The following is a 26,265-nucleotide window of genomic DNA, read 5'->3' as shown; positions in this document are numbered from 1 at the left end:
GGAAGAAGAAGAAGGAGGAGAAAAAGAAAGAGGAGGAGGAGAAGAAGGAGGAGGAGGAGGAGGAGGAGGAGGAGGAGGAGGAGGAGGAGGAGGAAAGACTCAGTGTGGTAGAGCCTTGAGAGGTGGGGGAGGGGCGAGCCAGCCCTCTTCCCTTCCTCCCCCGGCTCCAGGCCTCAGGATTAGCCTCCCTCTCCCGAGGCAGAGGAGCTGGTGGGCCCACAGGAACTCCCTTGGACTCTGGATGCCAGACCAAGAAGCACTTGGGCCGCACCTGTGACTCTGCACCCCGAAGGGCGCCCCTTTGAACCACTTCGGGGTGGTGGTGGACATGGTGTTGCGCGAGGGGGGCATGGAGTCCCACTGAACCTGGCCTCCCGCCTGCCCCCACCCCCGCACTCAACACCGCCCTGACATCGCGTGCTGCCAAGGCAACCCGCAACCCGGGCGTTGTGATTCAGCAAGCACAGACCTGCTTCGCGCCACGTGGGACCTCCCCAGCGTGCTGGCTGCCCCCTGACGTTTTCATTCATTTTTATATTCCCAGTGCGGCCTCGCCAGAGACCCTTCTCGGGATCCCGCAGACCTTAGGATCCTTCCTGGGGTTTAATGAGAGTGTTCCTGTCACTTGGTGAGAATCCTTTTATTTCTGCTCGGACTTGGGAAAGCCCAGGCTCAGGAATCGCCTTCATGCCCACCTTGTGTTGACAGAAACCGACGGGAGAGCAGACTTCGGAATTCTGTTCCTTCTCTACTGGGAGGAACTCGGGGAGGGCAAGTAAGGTGGAGAGATAGGGTCTAGGAACATCAGTGGGTCCTGATGCATCAGTGGGATGCATCAGGACCGGTCCATACTCAGACATCCACTCTGAGCAGACACTCAAGAATGTCTGCAACCCAAATGTGGTCCCTGTCCTCTGAGTATAGTGGGAAAAAGAACGACCTACGCAGCTTGGCCAGGCTGCAGGGAGGAGGTGGGGGTGGGACTCGGCCTTTAGGCAGATACTTCAAGCTTTCAGAGAGTAGAATCCCAAACAAGGAAGCGCTCACTCAGTGAAGAAAGAAGGGAGGGTGTGCCCCCAACCTGGCGTGACCAGCTCTTCCTCCTCCTACCTTTCCCCACAGAGAGCATCCTCTGGCTGTGCTATGAAAATGTCTGGTGTCTCTATCATTATCAGATCCTGCCAAGAGCCGTCAGCAGAGACGGAACAAACATACCTACACCCCGGTCCCCAGGGTGACAGGATAGCTGGAGTTAGGCAGAGGACATGGGCAGTCCTGCATCCAACCAATGGCAACCCAGAGGCACAGCGGGACTCTTACAGCCCCCACTACCACCACCACCAAAGCTGGTATTTAAATAGAGAGCTGGGCTTCTGACTTCAGGCCTGGTAGCCACATAAGTCACAGCTGATAGCATGCCCACAGTACACCACTGAGCTGGTGGTCAGAGGCATCAGCCATGGCCTCCATCCCTCACCAGCACGGGGACCTCAGGAAAGTCATCTCCTTCTTTAAGTCTCAGTACGATTACCTGGAAAATGAAGCAATATTCTATCTCCCTGACTCCTGAGAAGATTAAATGATCTACTTTTCAGTGCAAGAGTTCAGAGTCGCCGGGCGGTGGTGGCGCACGCCTTTAATCCCAGCACTCGGGAGGCAGAGGCAGGCGGATCTCTGTGAGTTTGAGGCCAGCCTGGTCTCCAAAGCGAGTACCAGGAAAGGCGCAAAGCTACACAGAGAAACCCTGTCTCGAAAAACCAAAAAAAAAAAAAAAAAAAAGAGTTCAGAGTCATACCTAGGCCTTGGGAAGGGCCTCTCAGAGGCCCACAGAAAGGGACTGTTTCGTTCACTCTTACCACAGTACTTGTCACTGGGAAATGGGCAGTAAACATTTGTTGAGTGATAAGAAATGAGTAAATGAATGTAGTCCAATCTCTCAGTGACTCATACATCTGAAGCCTGGTTTTGGTGTTTCCTAGCTGGTGACCCTGGACAAGGTATGCTCATGAGGCTTCCATTTCCCCACCTGGGACAGGATAGATGACTGGGGTTTCCTTGGAGAGCTACACTGATGTGTCATGGAGTTGTGGCTGTCCTTGCACCGAGCAGGAGGCCTTTCTACCAGCCTGGGCCTCCTTAGGCCTCCTTAGGCCTCCTTGTGGGATGCCTGCAGCTGCTTGTGTCTTCTCTTTTACAGTGATCCTCTTGGCTGCAGGATGGCTGAAGGAGTAGGAGAAGATACAAACCAAGGTCCATGGGTCAGAGTCCCAGCTGCAAGACAGGGAGCAGGCCAGCGTGAGTCAGTGCTGTGCCGAGGCCTCTGCCCTGGACAGTCCAACCCCTCCCCGTGATGGAAACTTCTTTGTCTGGCCAACTAATTCATTCTCTTTCATGGGTGCTACCACAACCTCTCCGTCCCCACTCTCATTATGCAGGAAAGGAAGCTAAGACACAGACAGAATAAATTGTCCTGGTCACATCTGATAAGGTATGTAGTCATAGTCCATCCAGGACTCAACACTTGAGAGATCTGTTGCTACCCAGACTCCATTACCAGGGCAATCAAGCCGAGCTTCTCAGCTAGGATGGAGACTCTGTGAGGGGCTTTCACCTCTACCTTTATCTTATCTTCTGCCACCTCTTCCCCACACTCTGTGAGCTCCAGTTAGGGGCAGCTCTGGCCTCGGGGTACACCCTAAGTTGCATTGAGAAACCACTGGCCTTTTCAAACCTTTCCAGCGTCTATAACACACATACTCACACACTTACTCCCTTCCCTCCCAACTCCGACTCATCTTCTTAGAGTCAGATCAAAATCCTAGCCCACCCATCAGGATGTGAATGTGAACAGAATTAGAGGAAAGGACATGTGTTGACAAGGATGTAGAGAGATTGGAACCTTTGTGCTTTGTTGATGGGAAAATACAATGGTTCTGCTGCTGTGAAACAGCACAGCCATTCCTCAAAGAATTAACATGGAATTACAATATGACCCAGCAATTCCACTTCTCAGTGTGTGCCACAAGATTAGGAAACACACACACACACACACACACACACACACACACACACACACACACACACTACCCCTGCTTGTAGCAGCATCATTCACAATTACCACAACCCATGTTTTTACCAGCAAATGATGGATGAACAAAGAGTGATGGGTATAGACAATAGAGACCAAGGCACATTGCCCACCCTTAAAAAGGGAGAAAAATGCTGGACAGAGGTGGCGCACGCCTTTAATCCCAGCACTGGGGAGGCAGAGCTAGGAGGATCTCTGTGAGTTCGAGGCCAGCCTGGTCTACAGAGCGAGATCTAGGACAGGCACCAAAACTACACAGAGAAACCCTGTCTTGAAAAAAAGGGAGGAAAAGTTGTCCAACAGTGGTGGTGTGCATCTGCAATCCCAGCATTTGGGATCCTACAGCAGTGGGAGAGTTCCAGACCAGCCAGGGCTACATAGTGAGTATGAAGTCAACCTGGACTGCACGGAGGCCCTGTCTGGAAAAAAAAAATGCAAAAATAAAAATGGAACGTTTTACTCATGCTACATCACAGATTAAGCTTGAAGTCATTATACTAAATAAGCCTGATATAAAAGAACAAATATGCTGGGCAGTGGTGGCACATCTTTAATCCCAGGACTTGGGAAGCAGAGTTAGGAGGATCTCAGTGAGTTCGAGACCAGCCTGGTCTACAAAGAGAGTTCCAGGACAGCCAGGACTGTTACACGGAGAAACTATGTCTTGAAAAGCAAAAAAAAAAAAAAAAAAAAAAAAAAAAAAAAAAAAAAAAAAAGAAAGAAAGAAAGAAAGAACAAATATTATTTCACTTGCATGAAGTGTTAGAATATTCAGTTGTGGAAAGGGAATGTGGAATGAATGGCAATTACCAGGCACTTGAGGATTTGGACCGGGAAAGGACTGGGATGGAATCCTTTCTCCATCACTGAGCTGCATCCCCAATCCTTGTAAAAAATTTTATTTTTATTTTGAGACAGGGTCTCACATGTTGCCCGACCAATCTGGTGAGCCTTGAACTAGCAATTCCCCTGCCTCAGTCTCCTACTGAGTAACTGATACTAAAACATGAGCCACCACATCTGGTGGGAGTGATTATTTAAATAGATGTGGAAGTTTCAATTTTGGGAGATGAAAAGGTTTCAGAAATGGAAGGTGGTGATAATGTGACTATGCTTAATGCCAATAAACTGTACAGTTAAAAACCGGTTAAAATGGCTGGGTGTGGCAGTGCACCAAAGGGCAGAGGCAGACTGATCTATGTGGTTTTGAGGCCAGCCTGGTTTATATAGTGAGTCCAGGCCAGCCAGAGTTATATGGAAAGACCCTGTCTCAAAAAAAGCAACCAACAGAAACAGGTAAAATTTGGCCAGGGAGATGTCTCACTGGGTAAAGGCCCTTGCTACCTAGCCTGATAACCTGAGTTATAGCCCCAGAACCCAAATAAAGGGGGAAAAAACGGACTCTAGAAAGTTGTCCTCAGATCTATATAGGGGTGCCATGACACACGTGTCCCCACCGCACAAACACACACAATAAAATGTTTTTAAGTCACTTGGAATTTTTTATATGAACTATACTGCCACAATTTGAAAAAAAAAAATTAAAAAGCAAAGCTCTCTGGAAATTCCTCCCAATACTCCAAAGCAATGGGAGATTGTTTCAGCTCATGATGGACGGCAACTTAAGGTAAACTGTGCACTAAAGAATATTAAATGTAGCCAGGCGGTGGTGGCTCATGCCTTTAATCCCAGCACTTGGGGAGATCGAGGCCAGCCTGGACTATAGAGCGAGTTCCAGGAAAGGCACAAAGTTACACAGAGAAACCATGTCTCAAAAAAAAAAAAAACAAAAAAAAAAAACCATTAAGTGTATTATGTTCCAAATCTAAAGCTAGTAGGTAAAAACAGCACCCAAATGTTTTGACTTGAAAATACTGCTGAAGTCGTGTTTCCTCAAATTCACTAAGGAGACTGTCTCCTCTTTTGTGAAATCCTTCCGAGGAGGATAAGAGCCCAAACACAGGATCTGTGAGAAAGAGTCAGACCAAGGTCCAGACCTGCCTGGAAGCCTTGCCACACCAGGCATCACAGTCCAACCTGCACTCTGGAAGTCAGGTGACCGCTCCAACCTGAGAGGGAGATAAGATAGCGCAAGGAAACTGGGGTCCGGGGCAGGGAGCAGGACCAGCTGGGCACCAATCCGGAGAGAAGTGCAGCCCACGCATATCCAGAGCAGCCATTCCTCAGTTTACCTCTGTATCTCCCTGCCCCTCGGAGGTGACTGCATCCGGGAGGAGTATAAGGAATTGTGCTTTATTAGGGATGGAGAAGAAAAAGTAGACGCAGCTCTTGGGCGCCTGATTCTTGCCGTCTGGGCTCACCGCTGAGTACAGGAGAGGCAGAGATAGATATTCAAGTGAGAGTCTAGATGCGTAATGGCCGGAGAAAGACCGGAGAGCATGGGCCTGCTGTGTTCTGCGGAAGGGCACTGGGCCACACCACAGCGCTGGAGTGAGGAAGGCTTGTGCGGCTGGAAGGGCCTGTCCTGACAGCTCTGTATGGAGGGCGGAGCAGTGCCAATGGAGAAAGGACTTGGCCGGCTTGGGCAACCTGAGGTTCCAGGTCTCCTTAGGCATGCCCTGGTTCTGTGACCTTGGCCAGCACCTTTCTCTTCTAAGCCTGTTTCTTCGTCTGCTGAGTAGTCAAAATCTGCCTTCGCCACTCACGGGGTTTGTGACAACGGACCACACCTGTTTTTCAGGCACACCTGTTTGTGCAATGCTGATGTCTAGCAGCGAAAGCGGAAGCACCTACAGGGCGAACCCTCAGCCGGCTCTGGGAGCCACCCACTTGCAAGAGGTGCCCAGGACCGTCTTGCGGGGCTCCCTCCGGGACGCCCCATCCACTGTCCTCCGCAACCTTGGGAGCTAGGAGGAGCCAGGGCAGCCCAGGGGCAGCCATGGCGGAGCCCGAAGCTGGGACCGAGGACCTGGACACCCTCGTCGAGGAACTGGACTACCTGCCCGGCCACTTCCACCTGGAGATGCAGCTCAATTTCGAGCCGCGCTCACCGGCTGAGCTGCGCACTCGGGACCTGAAGCTCCAACGGGAGGGTCTGCGGCAGGAGCTGGAGCTGGTGGCCTCCCCGCAGCTGCTTGCCGTGCGTCACCTCCTGGGAACCTTTTCCTTCTACCTGGAGGAGCTGGACGAGGCCCGCGAGCGTTTCCTGGAGGTGGCCCGCGAAGACCCTGGCAACCTCAACGCCTGGGCCAATCTGGCACACGTCTACGGGCAACTGGGCCAGGAGGAAGAGGAGGAGGCGTGCGCCGCGAGACTGGCCGTCCTCATGGGCCTGGCAGGGGATCCCGAGGATTCAGGAGACCCACGGCTCCGCGCCGCCCGCTGCCTGGCAGAGCAAGGATATGCACACGGCTTCGATGTGGGCTGTGCCAGTCCAGAGGAGCGCGCACAGGTGCTGGAGGCAGGCATCGCGCTCTACGACAGGGCACTGGGCTATGGGCAGCAGGTGAGTGCTGGTAGGACTCAGCCATTTCCTTTGCGGGGATGCCCCCCACCATTCCCGGCCCAGGCTGCCCAATAAATAGCTTTGTGTTCTCGGGTACTGCCTACCTAGCTCTCGGTTTCAGCACCAAGGCAAATCCAACTAGGCTAACTCATCCCTTCTCCTTCCTCGGCCAGCAAGTACCTGTTGTGGAGCCTATGCACTCACCTAATAAGAGGCACAATCAGACGCCAACAACCTGGCAGATTTTCTTCCTCCTCTCTCTCCTCATCCACCTATCCATTTAGACCTCAATTTTTGTCAGCTCCTCTGTCTCAGCTTAGAAGGGCTTCCCTCTCCTCCCCAGCCTTCCGCTGCCAGCCCAGCCTCTGGAATTCTCCTGCCCCATGCTTCTCTCAGCTGTTGATACATCCGCTGCATCTCACCGGCCATGTCTTCAGCTGGAAGAACAAGTCCTAGGCTGGAGTGGCCTTTGAGGCCCTCGGTCCTCCATGCAGGCTTTCACTACATCCCACATCCACTCCATCCCCTGTGGGCGGGCTGCCTTCCTGTGTCTTATCTGCCTCTTCCTGGGGTACCTCTTGCTCCTGTGGCCCGCAGAGCCCTCTGTAGCTCTCCGATTTGCCTCAAATCTCCCCTCCCAAGGAAGCCTCCATGATTCCAGGCTGGTCATCACATCCTCTCAGCTTCTCCGGCACTGTCGCCAACTGTCCCCCCAGCTCAGTCTCACAGCTTTGAGAGGGACACAGTGTTCATCTGATTTATCACCGTAAACCAGTCTGGTACACAGTGGCGCTCATAGGTCCTGGCACTAAGTAGACCCTAGTATAGTCATTTCTCCTGCTGATCAAGGATCCTAGGTTCAGCAGCCTATGCAATAAACTCTTACGATAGAGCATCCCCGTGGGTCTGGAATCGAGGTGTGGTACTACTCCGTGTGTGGGGCTGTGGTGTCCTCTGAAGGTTTGCCTGACTGGGGACCATCTACAGCCACACTAGTTCATAATCAATAGGGTAGCTAGCTGGTTGTTGATGTTTTGCGGTTTTCTGTTTCTTAGAAACGAGCCAATGGGTCCAGTCTACACTGCAAGGGAGGGGGTTACACAGGTCAGAAAAACCAGCAGGTGGGGCTCACTGGGGGCATCCCAGAGGTGCCTGTCACTGAGGCTGATGGAAGAGTGATGTGGGGGGGGGGTTATCTTCTCGAGAGCAATGCTCTGGCACGTCTCCATTCACAAAGCCTCCACACACATCCTGGGTGTCTTTGCCACCAAAGGATACAACTTCTTTAAGGAGAAATCTTGGAATGGTGACTTCAGGGAGGCCAAGTTGGAGGGTGTGGACTTGAACTAAAGACAACAGTATAGGATAGAGGTCAAGAGGGGATGTGGCTGAAAGGGTCCAGGTTCAAGTCCCCGCTCCCCGAGCTCTCTAGCTCCAGTCAATCGCTACCTGGCTCTCCAAGTGCCCTCCCCTCTTGGTGAAATGAGATAATCATGGCATGCATGTCATAGGCTTTCTCATTAGTATAATGGTGGCACCATTTGGTTGATGACATAATCATCAGAGTTAATGTTCGTAAAGTTCCTAGAAAGGGCCTGGACAGAGACAGCCACAGGTGATCCTCCATCTCTTTACCTACAAAGCCTCCTCCACCCCCAAGCTAGGTGTAGCTGTGAGCATGACATGGAGTCGACAGGGACCTCTAGTTTTGTATCCTGAACTTGGCGTTGAATGCCAGGCCAGTGGGCATGGCTAGTGCATCCAGCACTGTATGTGTTGAGTGTGATTGTGGTCACAGGTCACAGCAACAGTGTGGTGCTTGAAAGAGCCCTGGGTGGAGAGCTGGAGGCTCAGGGACTCAGCCTCAGGGAGACCCACAGTGGAGGTTTCCTCCCACACTGCCATTTCCCCATCTGTGGAATAACACAGGAAGGGAGATGTATAGCTACTGAGGTCTTTTTCTGATCTCAGGAGGTGTTCAGGGGACGAAGGCTTCCTAGAGGAGGTGGTCGGCGAGGCAAAGGCTTAGGAGTGGTGGCACACAGAGGCCAGCTCCTGTCTGTATAGTCAGCACAAACCACAGCAGGTACCGCCCAGTCAGGGGACAGCCACAGGATGGAATGCTGAGGGGCTGTTGCTTTGGGGATCTCCCTCTCAGTTCTGTGCAGAGCAGCTGTGGTCAGGAGAGGTAGGGTTTGCCTCCTGCCCGTCTGCCAGTGTTCATGCCCATGCTCATGAAGTATGTGGTGCTGCGTACGTGCTCAATAAATACAAAAACAGTGATGATTTTGGCCATCAGAGTTAGGGACTTGGGCTGAAGCACTCAGCTCTGTTACTGCTTTGCTGCATGGCTCAAACAAGCTGTTTGACTCTGGCCTCCATGCAGACTTCACAGATGCCAGTACTGAGCTCTGGATCTCTCCCTGAGACGTACTATGATTATCCTGTCAAACGTTACAGAGACCTGGGTATGACTAGCAGGTGGTTACTGAATTTCTCTACATTTATCCATACCTACTGTGTGCCAGGCTTGTATTTAAGAAATCCCAACATTAAGAAGCCCCTGAACAACAGAGAAAGCAAGCGTTAGTTCCTCCATTAATCACCTTACCCAAGCCCTTCCTCTGGGACCAGAAGCCAACAGGACAAGTTAGAGATGCCTCTACAGCTGCCTGAGGCCACAGGCCCATGGCACATGACACTCTCTAAATATTGAGCACCAGAGAGCATGCTCTCTGAAATAAAACTAGTCCCCCAGGGCCTGACCATGGATATGGACTTCAGTGGCACATGGGGACCCAATGTCGGCATCAGCAGTGACCTGGAAAATCCAGGTCCTGTGGAATATAGAAAAGCAATGTGCAAGTTCCAGAGAAGTGATGTTTTCCAGCAGAGGTGACTGACAGAAGCTTCTGGAAGGGGTAGAAATCCGTTAGAAGGGATAAGATGAGGGCATTTCCAGCATGATGTCTATAAAGGCCCTACAGCAGGAGCTTACAGAGCATGAGGACTTCAGGACAGTTGGCCTAGGGCAGGAGACAGGGCCAGGAGGAGGCAGCCAGAAGCTTTGTAGAGATCGCATGATGACTGAAGAGCTACTGGCATGGGCTCTGAAACTGGGTCCCACCTGCCTCTTTAGCCACATTTTCCCTGACTGCCGTGGCCCCTCTCACAGCAATCCTGACATACAATTCTCCAGACGGCCTGTGTAGCTTTATCCCTCCCTGAGTAGGACTGCCCTCTTGCCTAGACAGCAAATGCATCCGTCAGAGCCTATCCCACATGTCACCTGCTTCTGGGAGCCTCCTCACATAGCTGCCCCCTCTGGGCACCTTCCAACTTCATCTTACAGGAGAACCCCATGGTTCAGTTGAGAGGGAGCTGACACTCTGCCAACAGTTTGCCTGAGGGTAATAAGCTAGGAAGTGGAGTTGATAGTCCCATCCTGGCTTGCCTCAAGGCCTTTGCTTTTCTCTGGAATAAGAGAAGGTGGTCAGAGGGAGACCCCCTCACAAGAACTCTCAAAAATCTAGGATGGGGCCTGCTGAGAGAGCTCAGGTAGGCCAGTCGATTCTTGGGGAGATCATTGAAGGCAGGAGGTAGAGGCACTCCGGGTGGGAAGCAGGAGGAGGGACTCCCCAGCTTCAAGAGCATTTCTGGGAGTGGTAGAGATGGTCAGTAGCCACCTCAGCTTGTGAAATGCAGGAGGTTTTCTACCTGTTGGGAGGGGTTGCCACAGACAGGCAGGATGAATCGGAGCTCCTTGAGGCCAGAGGACAAATGACTGTGGGAGCGTAGTAGCTGCTCATCTAACCTCTGCTACAAAGGAAGCCGCATGAAGCTCATCCTTCAACTTACAACTGGTGTGTGAGAGGGGGTGAGTCTAGTCTCCACTCTTCATTCCCTGTTGAGAGGTTTGGGGTTGCGGCGCTGGGGGTGGAATCCAAGCCTTGCTACACTAGACAGGTGTTCTATTGCTGAGCTATACCTCTAAGCCTTGCTCCTCTTTCTAGACAAAATTATGAAGAGATGTGTTGCTTTTACCACTCTTCCCTTCCTCTGAAGACTACCTTTACACACACGCATGCATGCATGCACGCACGCACGCACGCACGCACCCAGAGGCGGGGGTTGGGGTGGGGAGAAGCAGAGAAAGAAAAAGACATTGATTGATTTGCAGCAATCCCTGGTCACAGATCTCAAGGTTCCGTCGACATGAAGAGCGCAAGATTTGTCTTTAGATAGATCAGGTGGAGATTCTGCCCCAGCCCCAGGTTCCAATAACAAAGCAAGGTACAAGTAAGTGCACAAAAATTTACCCTGGGGAGCCAATGAGTTTACTAGGCTTATTTACCAAGCAGCAGGTGAAGGGTTACAGGAAGGGACATAGGAAACAGCCTCACTGGAAAGTCTGAACTCAGTGTGGATGATGACTCTTGTCTGTGTAGAGAGAGCCCCCTCCATAATCCTTCCCCACCTAAATCCTCTAGCCTCCCACCCCAGGACTCCAAGGCCATGTGTAATTAGGGCAGAATTGCTACAAGTGGTTGGAAGGAGTAGGAGGATCTCAGCTTGCGGGTCCCGTGACTCTCTCTGCCCCTTCTTTCTAAGAGGGAAGGTCAACAGGCCCAGCTGTACTGAGCTTTGTGAGCAGGCCAGCCCCCAGAACTCCAGGAAATGGTGGCAGTTTTGCTTGGGGGGGGGGGGGGTCCTGTACAACACATGCCTGCCAATATACGTGCAGATCCATGCGTGAACACACATGAACACCCATTTGCACACATGTATGCCCACACAAGTGAGCACTCACACCTGCATGCCCCTACACTCACACACAAGCCCCTCCCCACGCCTCACAGCAGGCCTGGGTAATAAGTCCCACTCCCTGAGGACCGGAGCCTGTGGGCGGTCTGAGCTCAGAACTTCACTTTCCTTAGCGTTTGTATCTAACTCCGACCTCAGGGGCCCACTTCCTGTTAGGCATTGTGTTTGCCCTCACATTCAGGGCTCAGCAGGCTCCAGAGGGGAAGCAACCTTCCAGGGGGACCCAGTGCACTCACTTCACTTGGATTTCGTCATCGGTGATGCTGGAGGGCAGGGAAGTGAAGCCTCAGGCCAGCTTCACAGAGAGTGGGCATGCCATCTTTCATGCCTAGGAGGGTTGAAAGGGGTCCTTGTGTGCACACTGGGTACACACACCTCCGCAGTTCTGGGTGCTCTGATTTGGTTCAGGAGGGATGAAGCCAGATGAAGCCAACTGGAGGATGAAGTCAGACCACGGGCTAATGAGCCGGGCGCTGAGCATGCCTGTGATTTTTCTACATCATCTCACTTGATCTCATAGAAATGCTAGCAATGCCGAGTTATTAACACCATTCTACAGATGAGGAAACAGAGGCTCAGAGAGGTGCAGCCCTGCCCAAGGGCACAGTCATGAGTGACAGGCAGGGACTGAAGTCAAGCGTATTGGCTCAGAATGTCGCAGTCCTGCCTCATCCTTGTGATGTCCTTGGAGCTGCTCACATCTGCTGCTGCTGGTTGCTTCCGGGGCTGCTGCTGCTTCTTTCCCCACTTACCTGGTAACCTCGAGGGCTGGGTCTCCATGTTCTCACAGACACGGGACCCCAGAGGTCAGTTGTTTTTAGCATCATCTGACTCAATTGTGTCTACAGAAGAAATAATGTCCATAGGGTTCTGCACAGTGGAACCACGGGGAAACTGAAGAGAGTGGGGCTCACTTGCTCTTCTTACTTGAGAGGGCACAGGACTCCCTCAGACCCACAGCCACTACAGAGCCTGGAGTCTGACTTAGATCCACAACAGTGAACGAGAGATGTGGCCCCTCAAGGTGCAGTTAATGTCGGGACCCCAGGGGAAGATGCCCCACAGGGCCTGTAGATATGGCAGACTGAGTCCCAACAGGGAGTTGAAGATGGTCTGCTCAGAGCGTGAAGTCCAGGTGAAATGCTCCAGGGGAACCCGAGATGAGGACGGACACTCACGGCCAAGGCACGGCACTCAATTCCCCAACTTCCTCCACCAGCCCATTTACTACCCGGCACAACAAGCTTCTTAGGTGGGCAGGATGTTCACAGACACAGAGGCTGGCTCAGTGACCTACCGGGATCCCTGGTTGGAGCAGGGGACCTCAAACTTTTGTTAACCCCCAGACTCGTTCGATGAGGCAAGTAATTAAGAACACTAGTACCCACAGCAGGGTGGGGAGGAACCTCTCCCTGTCCTGTCCAGTGTGCTCGGAGGCTGTCTGTGTCACCGCTGAAGACGGTCCACTTGTGGTAGAAGGACACATTCCTAGGCAGGTCTGACACCTTGTGACTATTTCGGCAGGGTCAGCCTTCACGAGACCAGGGATTCGGGATTTAATTGAAAAACTGGTTTTTGGAGATCAGAACTGAATCCCAGCCCTTCTCCCCGAGCTGTGGGGCTGAGCTGTGGCTCTTGGGCTGTTTTCTAATTCGTACCAGGAAGACACTATACCTTCCGAGGCTGCTTTGAGAATCGGGTTCCACTCTGCCCCGCAAGCCCAGTGACCTGGGAGAAGGCTTCTTCCTTTCCATCAGTCTCCTCCCAGGACAGCATTAGTCATGGGTGTTGGGGGGGGGGGGGACCTCCCTGGAATGTAAAGAGCAGCTGCCAGGGCAAAGTTCACCCTTCCAGGTAAATACTCTCCAAGAACCTAGTTGACCATCCAGTCTAATCAGAAGTCTATAGCTCTGTAAACCGAGGGTTTAATGAAAAAAAAATTGAAATCCTTTACAATCACCAAGTTTCCGATGCTCCAGTCTCTGAACCCTTGGGACACCAGCTGTGGACATGCCTGAGTTAGCACAAACCTGCCTGGTGACAGTGTATCTTGTCCCACTACTTCTGACAGGTCACCTGCCTTTGTCCCTTTACCCCACGAGCCACAGAAGCGAGGTCTTCAGGCCGTCCCCGGGGAGGACAGGTCTGATCCTTTAGCCATTGAAAAGGGATGCTCCTCACAGCCCTTTTTCACCCCACCCTCTGTAGGGAGTCCAGCCAGTGGCTTTCAGACTTAGAACCGTAGAGAGGCCTGTTAGCAGCTTCCTGGGCCACACCTCTAGAGCCACAGAGGGGTGAGTCAAGAATTCGCATTTCTAAATCAGGCCTGGTAGCTCACACAGTAATCCTAGCACACCCAGACTGAGGCAAGAGGATTGCCACAAGTTTGAAGCCAACCTACACTACAATATAAAACCCTGTCTCAAAAAAAACCAAACCAGGCTGGCGTGGAACTCACAGAGAACTCACCACTCTATTACGACTGTCTCATCTACAAACGTTCTCCCTAGTAAGTAACTCTTGAGGGAGTGAAATGAGCTAGCTCATGGTGTGCTCTGCACAGCAAAATTTGGGACTATCAAATTGTGTGATCTAACAAACAGCTAAGCCTGGATGTGATGGTGCATTCCTGTAATCCTAGCAGGAGATGGAGGCAGGATGATGTCAAGCTAGCCCAGGACATGCAGTGAGGCCCTCTCTCATTAAACAGGGGTGTGTGTGGGGGGATGGATTACCAGGAGTGTTCATAAGTCTCACGGTCCAGGCTTTCACGTCAGTCATGTGGCTCTGAGGACACCATCTTGCCTCACTTTTCCCATCTGTACTAAGATGGTAATGATTCTCACTTTCCCCTCCATGCAGGACATTCTGAAGCCCTAATTAAGTTGTGTGAATGTGCTTTGCAAGTGGTAACCGCTGTTTAAACCCTGGCTCTTTGCAATTAGATAGTGTGGAAAGAGTGTGAACTTGAAGTCAGAGGCGACTTTCTGCCTGCTTTCCCCAACTCGGGGAAAGGTACAAAATGACAAGACACTCAGGGAAGCATCAGGCTGATCCTTGGGGAACCCCCCAGGTGCTATCCCCAACCCTCACCTGTAGCTAGTCCCAGGGTGGCTGCTTTCCCTGCAGACTCAGACTGGGCCTCATGCTGTTCCTTCTTGAGGCTCTGCCCCAGGATGGAGGTCAGCCTGAAGCCTAGGCTCTGACGCTGGCTGACCCCCTCTGCCCCAGGATGGAGGTCAGCTTGAAGCCTAGGCTCTGACGCTGGCTGGCCCCCTCTGCCCCAGGATGGAGGTCAGCCTGAAGCCTAGGCTCTGAGGCTGTCTGGCCCCTCTCAGACCTTCAGGGCACTGATAATGATTGAGCATGGAGTGTCCCATGCAGAGCCCATACCAGGCAGTCCCAGAAACTTCTTCCATAGCACTCTCAGCCTTGGCTCCTCCCAGGCTGCCTCTGGGAGCTGGGAACCCTGGAACTGTGCCCCTTGCCTTGCCCACTGAGGTTCCCCAGCAGGAGAGAGGCAGGCATCCCCTCCTTTCTGCCGGGGGGAGTACACTGGCAGCCACAGGCCTGTTTAACTTAATGCACTGGGGCTTGTCAGGTTGCCCTGGTAACAGCTTCAGCTGCTGCTTCTGAAACAGCCAGGACTTTTAAAGGGACAGGCTATTTTCAGGCTGGCATTGCACTGCAGAGGGCACAGCATCTAGGAACCCAGCAGCACTCGGAGGCTTTCCCTCCATCTGTTCACTCAGTTTCACTCCATGCCGCTGACCCCGTCCATAAGCCAGAAGCCCTCCTTCGCCGTCACTCACAAGGGAGATCTGCTCAGGGGTTACATTTGAGATTTGTCCCTTGTGTGTCAGTCAGTCAAATAGCTACATTTTTGAAAATCAGTTTAGTCTCCAAATTTGGGGGGTGGTGGGAGAGAAGAGTAAAGGCCTAGGAGCTGCCCCTGCAATTCAGGGATAGTGCCACCAGGAGGTGATATTGCTTCCATTGTGGAAAGCATAATAAGCAGGCTCTGAATTCGAGGGTGTTGACAGTGAGCAGAGTGGTGGGGGAAGTGCCTGCTTGTGAACCTTGATGTTAATTCACTTGGAGGAGCTTTGGGTCAATCACACCACCTCTCAGGTCTCAGTGTCCCTGGATACATAAGAAAATGGGTAACGGTGTTGTGGGACAGGCTAGAGGTTAGGACCATGGAGGGAATGGTGAGGAGGGTGTCTTCAGACTCCAGGCCTTGAAGCCCTGTGACTTTCTGGGCACTGAAACCGTTTACAGTATACAGTAGAGAAAGCAGCCCCAGCCCACACCAGGAGAGTTGGAATGAGTGTTTGCCCTGGGTGGGCCCCATTGGCTCGTGGCTCTATCCTCCTTTGCAGGTAAGGATGCAGCCCTAGGTACTCATCCCTATTGGGCCACACGGGTCTGTGAGCCACCTAGCCTCTACTCTGCCCATTCCAAGCCAGAACCTACTCTACCAGTGCTGCAGGCTGCAGGAAGATATCATAAGAACTCAGCTGGTTATGGCAAAGTCACTACCTGGAGGGATCAAGGAATTCCTCCAGAGGAAGCCAAATCCCAAGGAGTTTTTGGTGTTACTTAGCTTGTTATATATCAGCTGTCTTCTGTTATGAAAATCATGTGTGCCTTCATAGTTTTCCCAATTGATTTTTCCCTAAGAAGGGCTAACAGTGTGGACTGATCACTCTCTGGACATACACATTCAAGGTATTTGGAGAACAGCCTCAGGAAAGGCTTTCTCTGGAATCAGATATCTCCCTTAGCCACTTTCAAGGACTACAGGAAACACCGCCCAGGTGGGCGCCCAACTTCCGAGGACTAACAATGATAGCAGCTCACAGGCAAGTCTTAAATTCCACAAGGAGACACCACCTAGGAGAGGTGGACGTTAAGTAATAGCTTTACACAATTTAGCTCGGACCCTCCCTTCATATACGGGACTTCCAGGGCAGAGGACAGAGAAGAGAAAAGAGAATGGAAGAACTAGATGGATAAGAACTTGAGAGGAACAAACTGAGATGGGGAAGAACTAGACTGAAGGGCTAGAAGAGAGGACTAGAGGAATGAGATGGAAGATGAGGAAGAGCCAGATGGGGAAGAACAAGATGAGGAAGAACAAGATGAGAGAGAAGGAGATGGGAGAAGAGCTGATAGGGGAAAGAACTAGATGGATGAGAACCTAGAAGGGGCAGAACTAGATGAAGGAATTAAGATAGAACCTAGAGGGGACAGTAGATAAACATAGAGAGAAATCAGTCAAGAAAGGAGCTAAATATGAGAGCAGGGTGTATGCTTGTAACTGACACAGAATAATAAAGTATATGGACTAAGGAATTTCATGTACCTAGATTCATTTCTTTTCATCAAAGATTAATTATCAGCTGGTTGTAAATTCTTCCCAGACCCTGGGAGGGGACTATCGAAGGGCTGGACCCCCTAGTCCACGATATACTAGCTCTTGTATTGACCTCATCCCTTATCAGAAATATGGAAGGAAGCGTGAGGCCTCTTCCCTCCATAACTCACATTAGTCAATCAAAAAGCAGGCCTGTGACCAGAGGTCTGAGGTCACACTAACAAGGAGCCAGGCAGCCCAAGGCACCACGGACCACTCATGGGCAAGTGTTTGACCAGGGTAGCCCATAAAAGGTGTTCCATATATCTGAACCCTCCCTTCCTTCCAAGGTCCTGTGTAGGACAACAGAGAAGTGATCTACCATCCTATCCCTGCTTTGTGCTTTGGGAAATGTTCCCCGTTTCTCAGGCATGCCTCAGAACCCTTGGGGCCTGCCCCTCTGCCTTACACCTGATGCCTGACACAGTCAAGGCCCTGGTATACAGAGTCCCACCTAGAAGCGGTTTGACCCACTGGGGTGTTATGAGTAGAAAAGCACACATGGGAGCCTGGCACTCCCCAGCTCTGACCCCTGAGATGGCTCCCCACTGCCTTACAGATGGGCTTCAAATCTGTACTTTGGGAGCCCATCAAAAATTGAAGTCCTTTACAATCACCAAGCTTCCGATGCTCCTGTCTCTGAACCCTCGAGGCACCAGCCGTGGGCATGCCTGAGTTAGCACAAACCTGCCCGGTGACAGTGTATCTTGTCCCACTGCTTCTGACAGGTCACCTGCCTTGTCTCTTTACCCCACGAGCCACAGAAGCAAGGTCTTCAGGCCAATCCTTTGACTCTTCGTGATGTTCCCCACTGGTTCCCCCCACTCCTTGGGTTAGGGGTTCCAGCTCTGGTCACATGCAGACCCCATATACCACCTTCCTGCTGTCTCTGAACTTCTGCCCATGATGGCCAGTTCTCCTGGAATAGTTTCTCTCACTGTATCCCTCTGGGTAGCTCCCTCTCTCCTCGAGGACTGTGTTCTAGAACCACTTCTCCAGAAAGCCTTGGGGGAAATTCTGGGTTGGGGAGAACATCCCCTCAGGGCTCTCACAGCCCTCCATCCTTTCCATTCCAGTTGTGCATTTACATCTGGCTTTCCTGCCAGGCCAAAGCCCTTCGAGATGGGACCCACCTTCCCTCTCCTGTCTTCACTGCCCAGCCTTGGACCAGTGACTCTGGATCCTTCAACCTCACTCCATAAACCATGTTCTTTGCCCTCCAGGTTACTTTCTCTCTCTCTCTCTCTCTCTCTCTCTCTCTCTCTCTCTCTCTCTCTCTCTCTCTCTCTCTCTCACACACACACACACACACACACAATTGTACAGACACACAGAGTTTACTCAAGATTCCACTCACTGGCTGTGGCTCCCTTCACCTCACTCACACACACACAGTGTTCTTTGCCCTCCAGGTTACACACACACACACACACACACACACACACACACACACACACACACACACGAATGCATGGGCATACACAGAGTTTACTCAAGATTACATTCACTGGCTGTGGCTCCCTCCACCCCACTCACACACATAGTGTTCTTTGTCCTCCAGGTTACTTATTCCCTCACATCCCCATGCACCTGCTCAAACCCCCTCCCACCAGACACCCTGATCCCTGTCCCACCCTCTGAAGTGCCACAACCAACTCCAGACCCAGCTTGAAAATATGTCCTCTAGCTGGGCAGTATTTAATCCTTTATTTAATACCTTTAATCACAGCATTTGGGAATCTCTGAATTCAAGCACCCCGGTCTACAGAGTTCCAGGATAGCCAGGGCTACATAGAGATATCTGTCTCAAAAAAACCAAAAAAGTAAGAAAGTACCTCCTCTGGCTAGGAGTGGTGTCTGTCACCTTGCTGTAGATGGTCCGCATCACTCTCAGGGCCTTGATCAGACTTTGCCCTCCTCCAGCGTTTAACCATCTAGCATGGTGACAGGGGCATGGACTATGGAGATAGACATCGGATGCCCAGCTCTGCCATCTCTGCTGAGCTATTCTGGGCTAGTCACCTCATCTCTCTGCACCTCAGTGTATTGACCTGTAAAGTAACTAATACCTGGACCCTAGGTTTGCTGTGAGATCAGGCAATGGGCATGGGAACCTTGGCACACACACCAGGCTTCTCCATACCCCAGGTCTGTTTCCCTAGCCAGCTTGTGAACCTGGTAATGTCAGGGTTCAACTGTCCCTCGAGGCCGCATCCCCACAGCACCTCAGAGATGCTCAGAAATGCTGGCTGATCTGAATGTTCCTGGAGGGGGAGGGGTGTGGGGAGTGAGGGGGAGTGAGATCTGAGCTGAGAAGGCAGGAGGGGGGGGGGTAGGGAGATGAATGTGGGGGAGGGGCCAGAGCCAGAGGCAGAGCTGCCGATATGCACTGGGGATTTTATTGGTTTTCATTAAAATTCCATCCCAAGGCGGGAGGAGCTACTCCCGTAAATAGCAACATAAATATTTTATCGGGTGCTCAAGTCAGTCTAAATGCACAGCCAGGTTGGCGAGAATAACAATGGGGAAATATTCAGGGAGGCCTGGTGAGCTGAGCCTGGTCGACTCACATAACATCCCCAGAGATGGAGAAGTGAGGAAGGTGCCCGAGGGGGGAAGGAGGGGTGGGAGGAGGAAAGGAGAACACAGCTGAGCTGGGCCCCAGGCTGGGGGACCCAGAGACTGGGTTGGGTTAGTCGGGGAAGGGAAAAACACGTTCCACACTCGCTCTGGGAGGGCCACTTCACTGGGGATTCACACGGCTAATCTCAAATGCCCTTTGATCAGAGAAGTAAAGTGATTTGCCTAAGGCTGCCCAGCCAAGCACTGTCATCAAGGCTGTACCTGTTGCCTCTTCAACTTCAGGCTCACAAGCACGGGGCCCTGTGAGCAACAGCCTGAGTATCTCAGTAGCCTCCATACAGCGCGTCATTCTCTGCTTCCTAGATCCCAGTAGAGGAGAAAAGGAGCTGGTACTTCACCATGGCAACACTGTTCATCAGGTCAGGTGCTGGGTGGGACTGAAGATGGGTTGGGGGTGGTGGAAGAGGTGTGGCCTGGAAGCTAGGCAGAAGATGGAGCAGAGGTGGGTGGGCACCATGGCAGCACTCTGGGGGTGGCTGGGAGGTATATGCAGGGGCTACAACCCTTTCCTGCCCACAGGCTGGACGGCATCTTGCTGGAGATGGGCAGTGAGGAGCAGAAAAGGCTGCCAGCCTTCAACCGCACCCTGGCCTTGCTCCGGCAAGTCCTCAAGTCCTCGGACTCCGGACACCAAGGTGGGAACTCCAGGTGGGGTTGAAGAGCCTCTGTCCTGCTGTCCTGCACCTGTCAGTAGTTCTGTCTGCCTCTAGCCCTGTCTCTTTTTGCCTCACCCTGGTTCACTTCACAATCATGTTTACCCAAGGAAGCCCAGGCTCCTTAGCATAGCAGACCCAGGTGTGATGTCAGGATCTGTGGTCCCAGCCCTGAGTGGCCCATGAAACAGCATGTAAAGGTTTGGGCCAGTGGTAAAACAATTTACCAACATGGAAACTCAGGCAAAGGGAATTTACTGAAATTCTTCCAGGAAGTAGCAGGAAAGACACTTCTTCAAGGAAGAGAGATTAACCACTGAGAGGAAGTTGAGGGGGTCACTTGGCCTTGTTTGTGTGGGGACCCGAGCTGGGTGGAGACTCTTGTTTTGCTTAGCAGTAACGTTTACAGTACCTTGTTTTCCTGGAGAATGGCCATCTGTGTGAGGAGCCGTGGGGTCAGCCTCCAAAGGTGGTGGCCAGACTGTAAAATCACAGGAATTTTGCTTTCATTTGGGGCCTTTTGTCTCTGTACTCAGAAGCCTAGAGTGCTAAGCTAGCCTGTGCTACCTGGGAAGACTACCACAAAACAAAAACCCACCAAGCACGCAATGACAGGGACCCACGTCCTGGAATGTGTAGCATGTGGCTCCACCGCCTTCCACCTCTGTCTGTGGTTAGGGAAGAAGGCTGTGTTGGAGACAGATGAGTCACTCTTTCCAAAGGACAAACAACAATCACAGATATTACACCCCCAGGAGGCCAGAAGAGCTGTGTCCCTGAAATGGCATCTCCTGTGTGACATGCTCAGACACAGAGTAAGCCCCAGAACATGTCGTATCCTCAGGAGTTCCTCTACCTTTTGTCTTCACAGTCTGCCTCATGCCGTTGTCCTTTCTCTACCGTCAGGGGGGCTAATGCCTACAGAGGAGGAGCTGGCCCCGTCCATGCCAGTGCTCTCTCTGCTCCCTAGAGACCCTACCCTCTCTTGCCCTCCCCCCAGCTTTGGCCTGGTGCTATGTTGGCATGCTGCTGGAGAGGAAGGAGACCTTCTCTACCACCCCCATGGGCGTCCATGAATGCGGGTACTCGGGCATGGAGCCCCTGGACTGCTTTGGCAAGGTATGTATGTGTCCTGGGTACACCCACTTTGTAAACTTGGACTCCCCCAGAGCCCTCTGCTTCTCTGGGCCAACCCCAGGAAGGACTCGACTCCAGCCCTCCATCTCCATCCTCTCCTCACCCAGAGCAAAAGTGTTCCCTCATGCCTGCTCTACTGTGCCTAAGATAACACCATCCCCCCACCTAAATGGCCCACACCGGTCCCTCCAGCCTTGAAGTGGGCCCTGGGACAGTCCTCCCCTAGGCTGTGCTTCCTCTCTCTCACCCCCACCCCCTGTGGTTTAGTGGACAGGATAGGTTTACTGGGGTCTCCTTACTGGCTTGCTTTAAGGCCATGTGGCCCTGAGACAAGATATTTAGAACCTGTAGCAATCAATACCAGCATTGGCAGGGAGAGTTTGGCCCAGCTAGAAACTCCAGAAGTATGAGGAGGTGAAGGAAGGCTCCGGTCCTACCTCTCATCGGCCCCATGACAGTGGAGGAGAAGCCTGAGAATGTGCCAGTGAGCTAGACTCCAAGGAATTTGGGGCTAGTTGGTTTGCCCCAAAGTGTAGGATTCAATATGGTTACTATATGGCTGAGCTGCGTGGGTACTGGCCACGGGTAGGTGGGATCTATGGTGGCACAGCTTTATGTTTTATTCCTCCCTTCCTCCCTTCTCAGGCCATTGAGATCGCCAAGGACCAACCTCCCATCCTGAATCGCCTGGCCAAAATCTTCCACTTCCTAGGAAAGCAGGATATGGCTATAGGAACCTGCAACATGGCCCTGGATGTGCTTAGAGACCCACAGCTCAATTGGCAGGCATACTGCACCAGGGCCAAGGTGAGTCAGCTGGCAGCCCCACCTCATCCTGCCATCAGGAATAAGAGGTCAAAGGTTAAGGGCAAAGATCCTGGGGCCAGCGCCCTGGAATCTTCATCTAGACACCTGAAATGCCTGCCCTTTGAGCTAAGCGAGTTAAGTTTGGTGCTGTGTGTAAACATGGAAGCAAGCCTAGCTGAGGAGTTCATTTGTGACCGACTGATTGCTATTAGTAGGTCCATCTTTAGCAGCCTCACTGACTCTTGAGAGACTGGGCTGCACCATATCCTCAGTGCTGCCCATCGCTCGCTGAGGTGAGAGTTGCCTCCCTCAGTCCTCCTTGCTGGACCCAGCTCTACCTCTGGCACCGCACAGAACCCAGCTGCTTGAGGCCACATTTATTTTTCTCCAAGTTAATAAGTGCCCCCCCCCCACTGCCACCCCTTGTCTTCTCTGCTCCTGTCACCTGACCTGGTAGCCATCGAGCTTTCGGTCTGGTCTCCATGGCTGCAGGAAGCAAACAGCAAACGCCTTCCCTGGAGTTGATGTAGTTGTTACTGGTCATAAGGATGCTCACCGTAAAGCCAGAAGGTGGTGCTACGAAAAATATTTCTTGCTATGCTCCGGTTTAATCCTCCTAAGAATCCCCCCGAGAAGTGAGACATGTGCCAGTCTGTGCGTGGGGCATGGCACAGGGAGGCAGCAGCCAGCTTCCTCAGGGTCCTGCCTTCACTTTGTGAGAATGACAGCCAGCCTTAGCTCCTCCCTCTGTTCCCTGTGGCTCCTACGGTCACATTTAACTACTCAGCTGACCAGAACAAGAAGGAATATGATAGAAGGGAACGCACAGGTCAAGGTGGAAGCGTCAGCCCCTTGTGTGACTCAGGAGCCCAGACCTGGCTATGGTAGCTCTGCCCAACACTTGTTCTGATGTGCTGGACTGGGTCTCCACCTAGAATGCTCCCCCCATAGATAATCAGTTGGCTTTCTCCCTTCCTGCAGACCTGACACACTCCAACTTCTTTCCAGTGACCTCTTTTTTTTAAATATTTATTTATTTGCTATGTATACAGTATTCTTTCTGCATGCCTGCCTACAGGCCAGAGGAGGGCATCAGATCTCATTACAATGGTTGTGTGCCACCATGTGGTTGCTGGGCATTGAACTCAGGACCTCTGGAAGAACAGGCAGTGCTCTTAACCTCTGAGCCATCTCTCCAGCCCTCCAGTGACCTCTTATTGAAAATGTTGAACTACCTGCCAGTGCTTTCTGTCCTTCCCTGCTTTACTTTTCCTTCTTTCATTTATTTATTTGTTTGTTTGTTTTTTGAGACAGGGTTTCTCTGTGTAACAGCTCTGGCTTTCCTGGAACTCCATAGACCAGGCTGGCCTTGAACTCACAGAGACCCTCCTGCCTCTACCTTTCAAGTGCTGGGATCAAAGGCGTGTGCCACCACCACCCAACTGCTTTTTCCTCTTAACAGCTGACACACTGTTTACTACTTACCCTGTTTATTATTTCTCCCTACTAACATACAAGCCCATGAGAGCAAACACTTTGCCATTTTATTTTCCACTGTATCCTCGGTGCCTGGCACATAGTAAGTTTTGTGAATTGCTAACTTTTCAGCTTAAAAAATGGAGTTCAGGTGTTATGAAACTTCCTCCAGGTTATATAGCTGATTGTGAGGACATTCAATACATGTTTGCTGAAAGAATGGGTGAATGAATGAATGAATGATCTTACTTCATCCTGCTCCTTGCTGTATAAGCAGGGAGACAGGCCCAAAATGGGAAGTGCTTACCCTAGCTGGCACAGAACTAAGATCCAGGACTCCTGGGTCCCAGACTTGGGTGCCAGGCTTTCTGCAACCACACAGGATACCCCTAATTGCTGCCAAGAAGCAACCTGGCTTTTTGTGAGATCAGAAAGGAGGCAGATGTCTTGTGGGGAGGACCTGCTCTGAGTTGCTCCTCTGTCGCAGGTCCGAATCAGAGCCTATGTCCACGACCTGGAACGGGCCAAGGTGGGGCTCGGGGGTATGCCTGACAGGAACCACCTGGCCTGTGCCAAAGCCGACCTTGAGGAAGTGGTCAAGGTGTACCCAGGCCTCAGGACCTACCTAGACATTGGCCAGGTAAGAGAGACAAGGGCTGCCTGGCCCCTGAGGATGGAGAGTAGTGTCCACCCCTGCCCTCCTCCTCTAGCTGTCCTGTAGATTGGATGCAATAATGTGTGTATGGTGTTTGGAAGCCTCCCTCACCCCACCCTCTATCCCTCTCAGCAGTCAGTATAAACCGTGATGTGCTCAGGGGAAGGGCTATCAAAGGTGACCACATCATAATTGTACGTGGGAGGGCTTGTTCAAGGTCATAAGGCTCTGTGTGGAGGAGCTCGGACTAGAGCCTTGGTACGGGGTTTTCCAGGGGGCAGGAACAATATCTCTAATTAATAGGGGAAACGGTGGGGACTGATGAGGGGGGTAGGGTACGAAAGCAGAAAGGCTCAGAGGCCACCCCCACCCAGGTTTACTACTACATGGGCGTGGACGCCATGCGGGAGCTGCTGGCCGTGGATGAGACTGCGCTCAACCAAGCGCTGGTCTTCCTGGCGAAGGCTGGCGAGTTGGAGCTGGGAGACACGTTGCCAGAGCTGCAGCTGCTGCGCGGCAAATGCTTGCGAGTCCAGGGCGAGGATGCGAACGCTGCAGCCTGCTTCAAGCGTGCAGTGGAGCTGGACGACACCGGCTCCAGCCACACCGAGGGCTTCGGCTTCCTGCTCGAGGCGCTGCTGGCCCAGTGGAGCCAGGCGCAGCTGAGCGATGGCGAGGTGGGTTGCGAGGTGGACATCTGGCTGTGTCACGCCCAGAGCAAGTACCCAGTGGCACGCCTACGCCAGGAGCTGCAGCGTGTGTGGCGCGGCCACACGGATGAGGTCCTGGGCCTGGCCCGTGCGTTGGTAGCCCAGGGACGGCCGGCACTAGTGCGCCTGCTCTTTGAGACTATGGAACACGAGGGCCATGCAAAAGTCGAGCATCCTCCTCCTGAGTCAGATGCTGATGCCCTGATGAGGCCCGGTCCCGAAGAGGCCCCACCCAGATGATTGGATCTAGTCACGGCATTCAAGAGAGCCCACCTGTCAGGGCGAGCAGAGCCAGAATGTTTTCTGCGCTGGGCTACAGTTCAGTAGAAGGCTTGCCCTGGGTTTGTTTCCCACACCTGGGGGGTGGGGGGGAATCAAAGCAGATTTTCTCCCCCCACCGAAACTGTGAATGGGTATTTTGGAACGTTTTATAAATTTGAAATAGTCATAAGGCAGAAAATGGGCACTTGCAGGAAATCCTGCAGGGCAAGGAGTCTGGGAGCAGGGCATGAGAGGCCACTGGAAAACGGCTGCCTGAGGAAAAGAATTGCACAACACACAGCGAAATAGGATGGCTGAAGTCTTCCGACAGAAAAGGTAGCTGTCTCAGACGTGACTTGCTATCCCCGATGTCTGAGTGGCTGCCATTGAAGTCCCAAGGGCCACACTGAAAGTTTCGCTGAGTGGGTCTCAAGTCCTCAGCCAGAAAAGCCTCACTAAAACAGACCAAGGTGGCACTGAGGGTGGGTGCAGACTGGGTTCTGACTTCAGCCTGGGTGCTCAGAGTCAGTTCCTTCTTCTCCATCAGCTTCCAGCAGGCCTCTGCTTTGGTCAGCCCTTCTTGGAAGGCTTCCCAAAGTCCTTGAAATAAAACTCATCAAAAACACCCTTACTCGCCTTCCCTGTCCTCTCTGTGTCCCTGCTCCTGTCCTGTTGAGTTTTTCTTCTTGTTGTGGTTGTTGTTTATTTTATCGTTTATGATACCTCAAGGATTTTTCTGACAACCTCATTTACACATTGTATAAGCGGTCAGCAAACACCCATTCTCATTTCCCTCAGGGAAATTACTTCGCAAGCACAGGCCAAATGTCAAAGTGCCAAACTCCAGAACAATTTTGGGACCAGATCCTACCTTGTCTTTGCCTTGCCTTCAGAGAGGTCTAGCAGTCTAGACCATGCAAAGCAATTAGGAAAGCACCTCATGGACCACCCTCAGGACTTAAGATCTACAAAGTTACAGGAGACTTACGAAAGTTATTGAAAGGCACCCTCTATGCCCCACTGTCCTCAGCTAGCCTAAGTGGCCCTTCTGCAGTGTGGTAAAGAACGTGCTATCCCAGAACCGGGCTCTTGGCTGCTCCTCTGCAACAAGCCATTGCTCCGAGAG

At 52.1% G+C, this 26,265-nt stretch overlaps 2 protein-coding genes across 2 annotated transcripts in view; one reads left to right on the top strand and one right to left on the bottom strand.

Moving 5' to 3' along the window:
• Lexm (lymphocyte expansion molecule) overlaps positions 1-351 on the bottom strand; it is a 33,681-nt gene extending 33,330 nt beyond the window's left edge. The window contains exon 1 of the mRNA XM_052717869.1: positions 272-351. Coding sequence (XP_052573829.1) covers positions 272-351 — 80 coding nt within the window. The remainder of the gene's footprint in view (positions 1-271) is intronic.
• A 4,562-nt stretch (positions 352-4,913) lies between these two features.
• On the top strand, positions 4,914-25,770 carry Ttc22 (tetratricopeptide repeat domain 22). The gene is made up of 7 exons (XM_052717868.1): positions 4,914-6,554; positions 19,744-19,799; positions 19,960-20,075; positions 21,094-21,212; positions 21,876-22,037; positions 24,001-24,153; positions 24,543-25,770. The coding sequence occupies exons 1-7, from the start codon at positions 5,988-5,990 to the stop codon at positions 25,116-25,118; spliced, it is 1,749 nt and encodes a 582-aa protein (XP_052573828.1). The 5' UTR covers positions 4,914-5,987; the 3' UTR covers positions 25,119-25,770.
• Positions 25,771-26,265: the final 495 nt, after the last annotated feature.

Source organism: Peromyscus californicus, unplaced genomic scaffold, assembly GCF_007827085.1.
Source record: "Peromyscus californicus insignis strain IS unplaced genomic scaffold, ASM782708v3 Scaffold_5__1_contigs__length_169319896, whole genome shotgun sequence".
In the NCBI taxonomy this organism is placed as follows: domain Eukaryota; kingdom Metazoa; phylum Chordata; class Mammalia; order Rodentia; family Cricetidae; genus Peromyscus; species Peromyscus californicus.
This window is presented reverse-complemented; position numbering and strand designations above follow the sequence as displayed.

Bases quoted from the DNA above. Each gene is read 5' to 3' on its own strand.
- Ttc22 (XM_052717868.1), top strand. From the start codon at position 5,988: ATGGCGGAGCCCGAAGCTGGGACCGAGGACCTGGACACCCTCGTCGAG. The intron at 22,038-24,000 runs GTGAGTCAGCTG...CCTCTGTCGCAG, and splicing joins CATACTGCACCAGGGCCAAG to GTCCGAATCAGAGCCTATGT. The intron at 24,154-24,542 runs GTAAGAGAGACA...ACCCCCACCCAG, and splicing joins CCTACCTAGACATTGGCCAG to GTTTACTACTACATGGGCGT.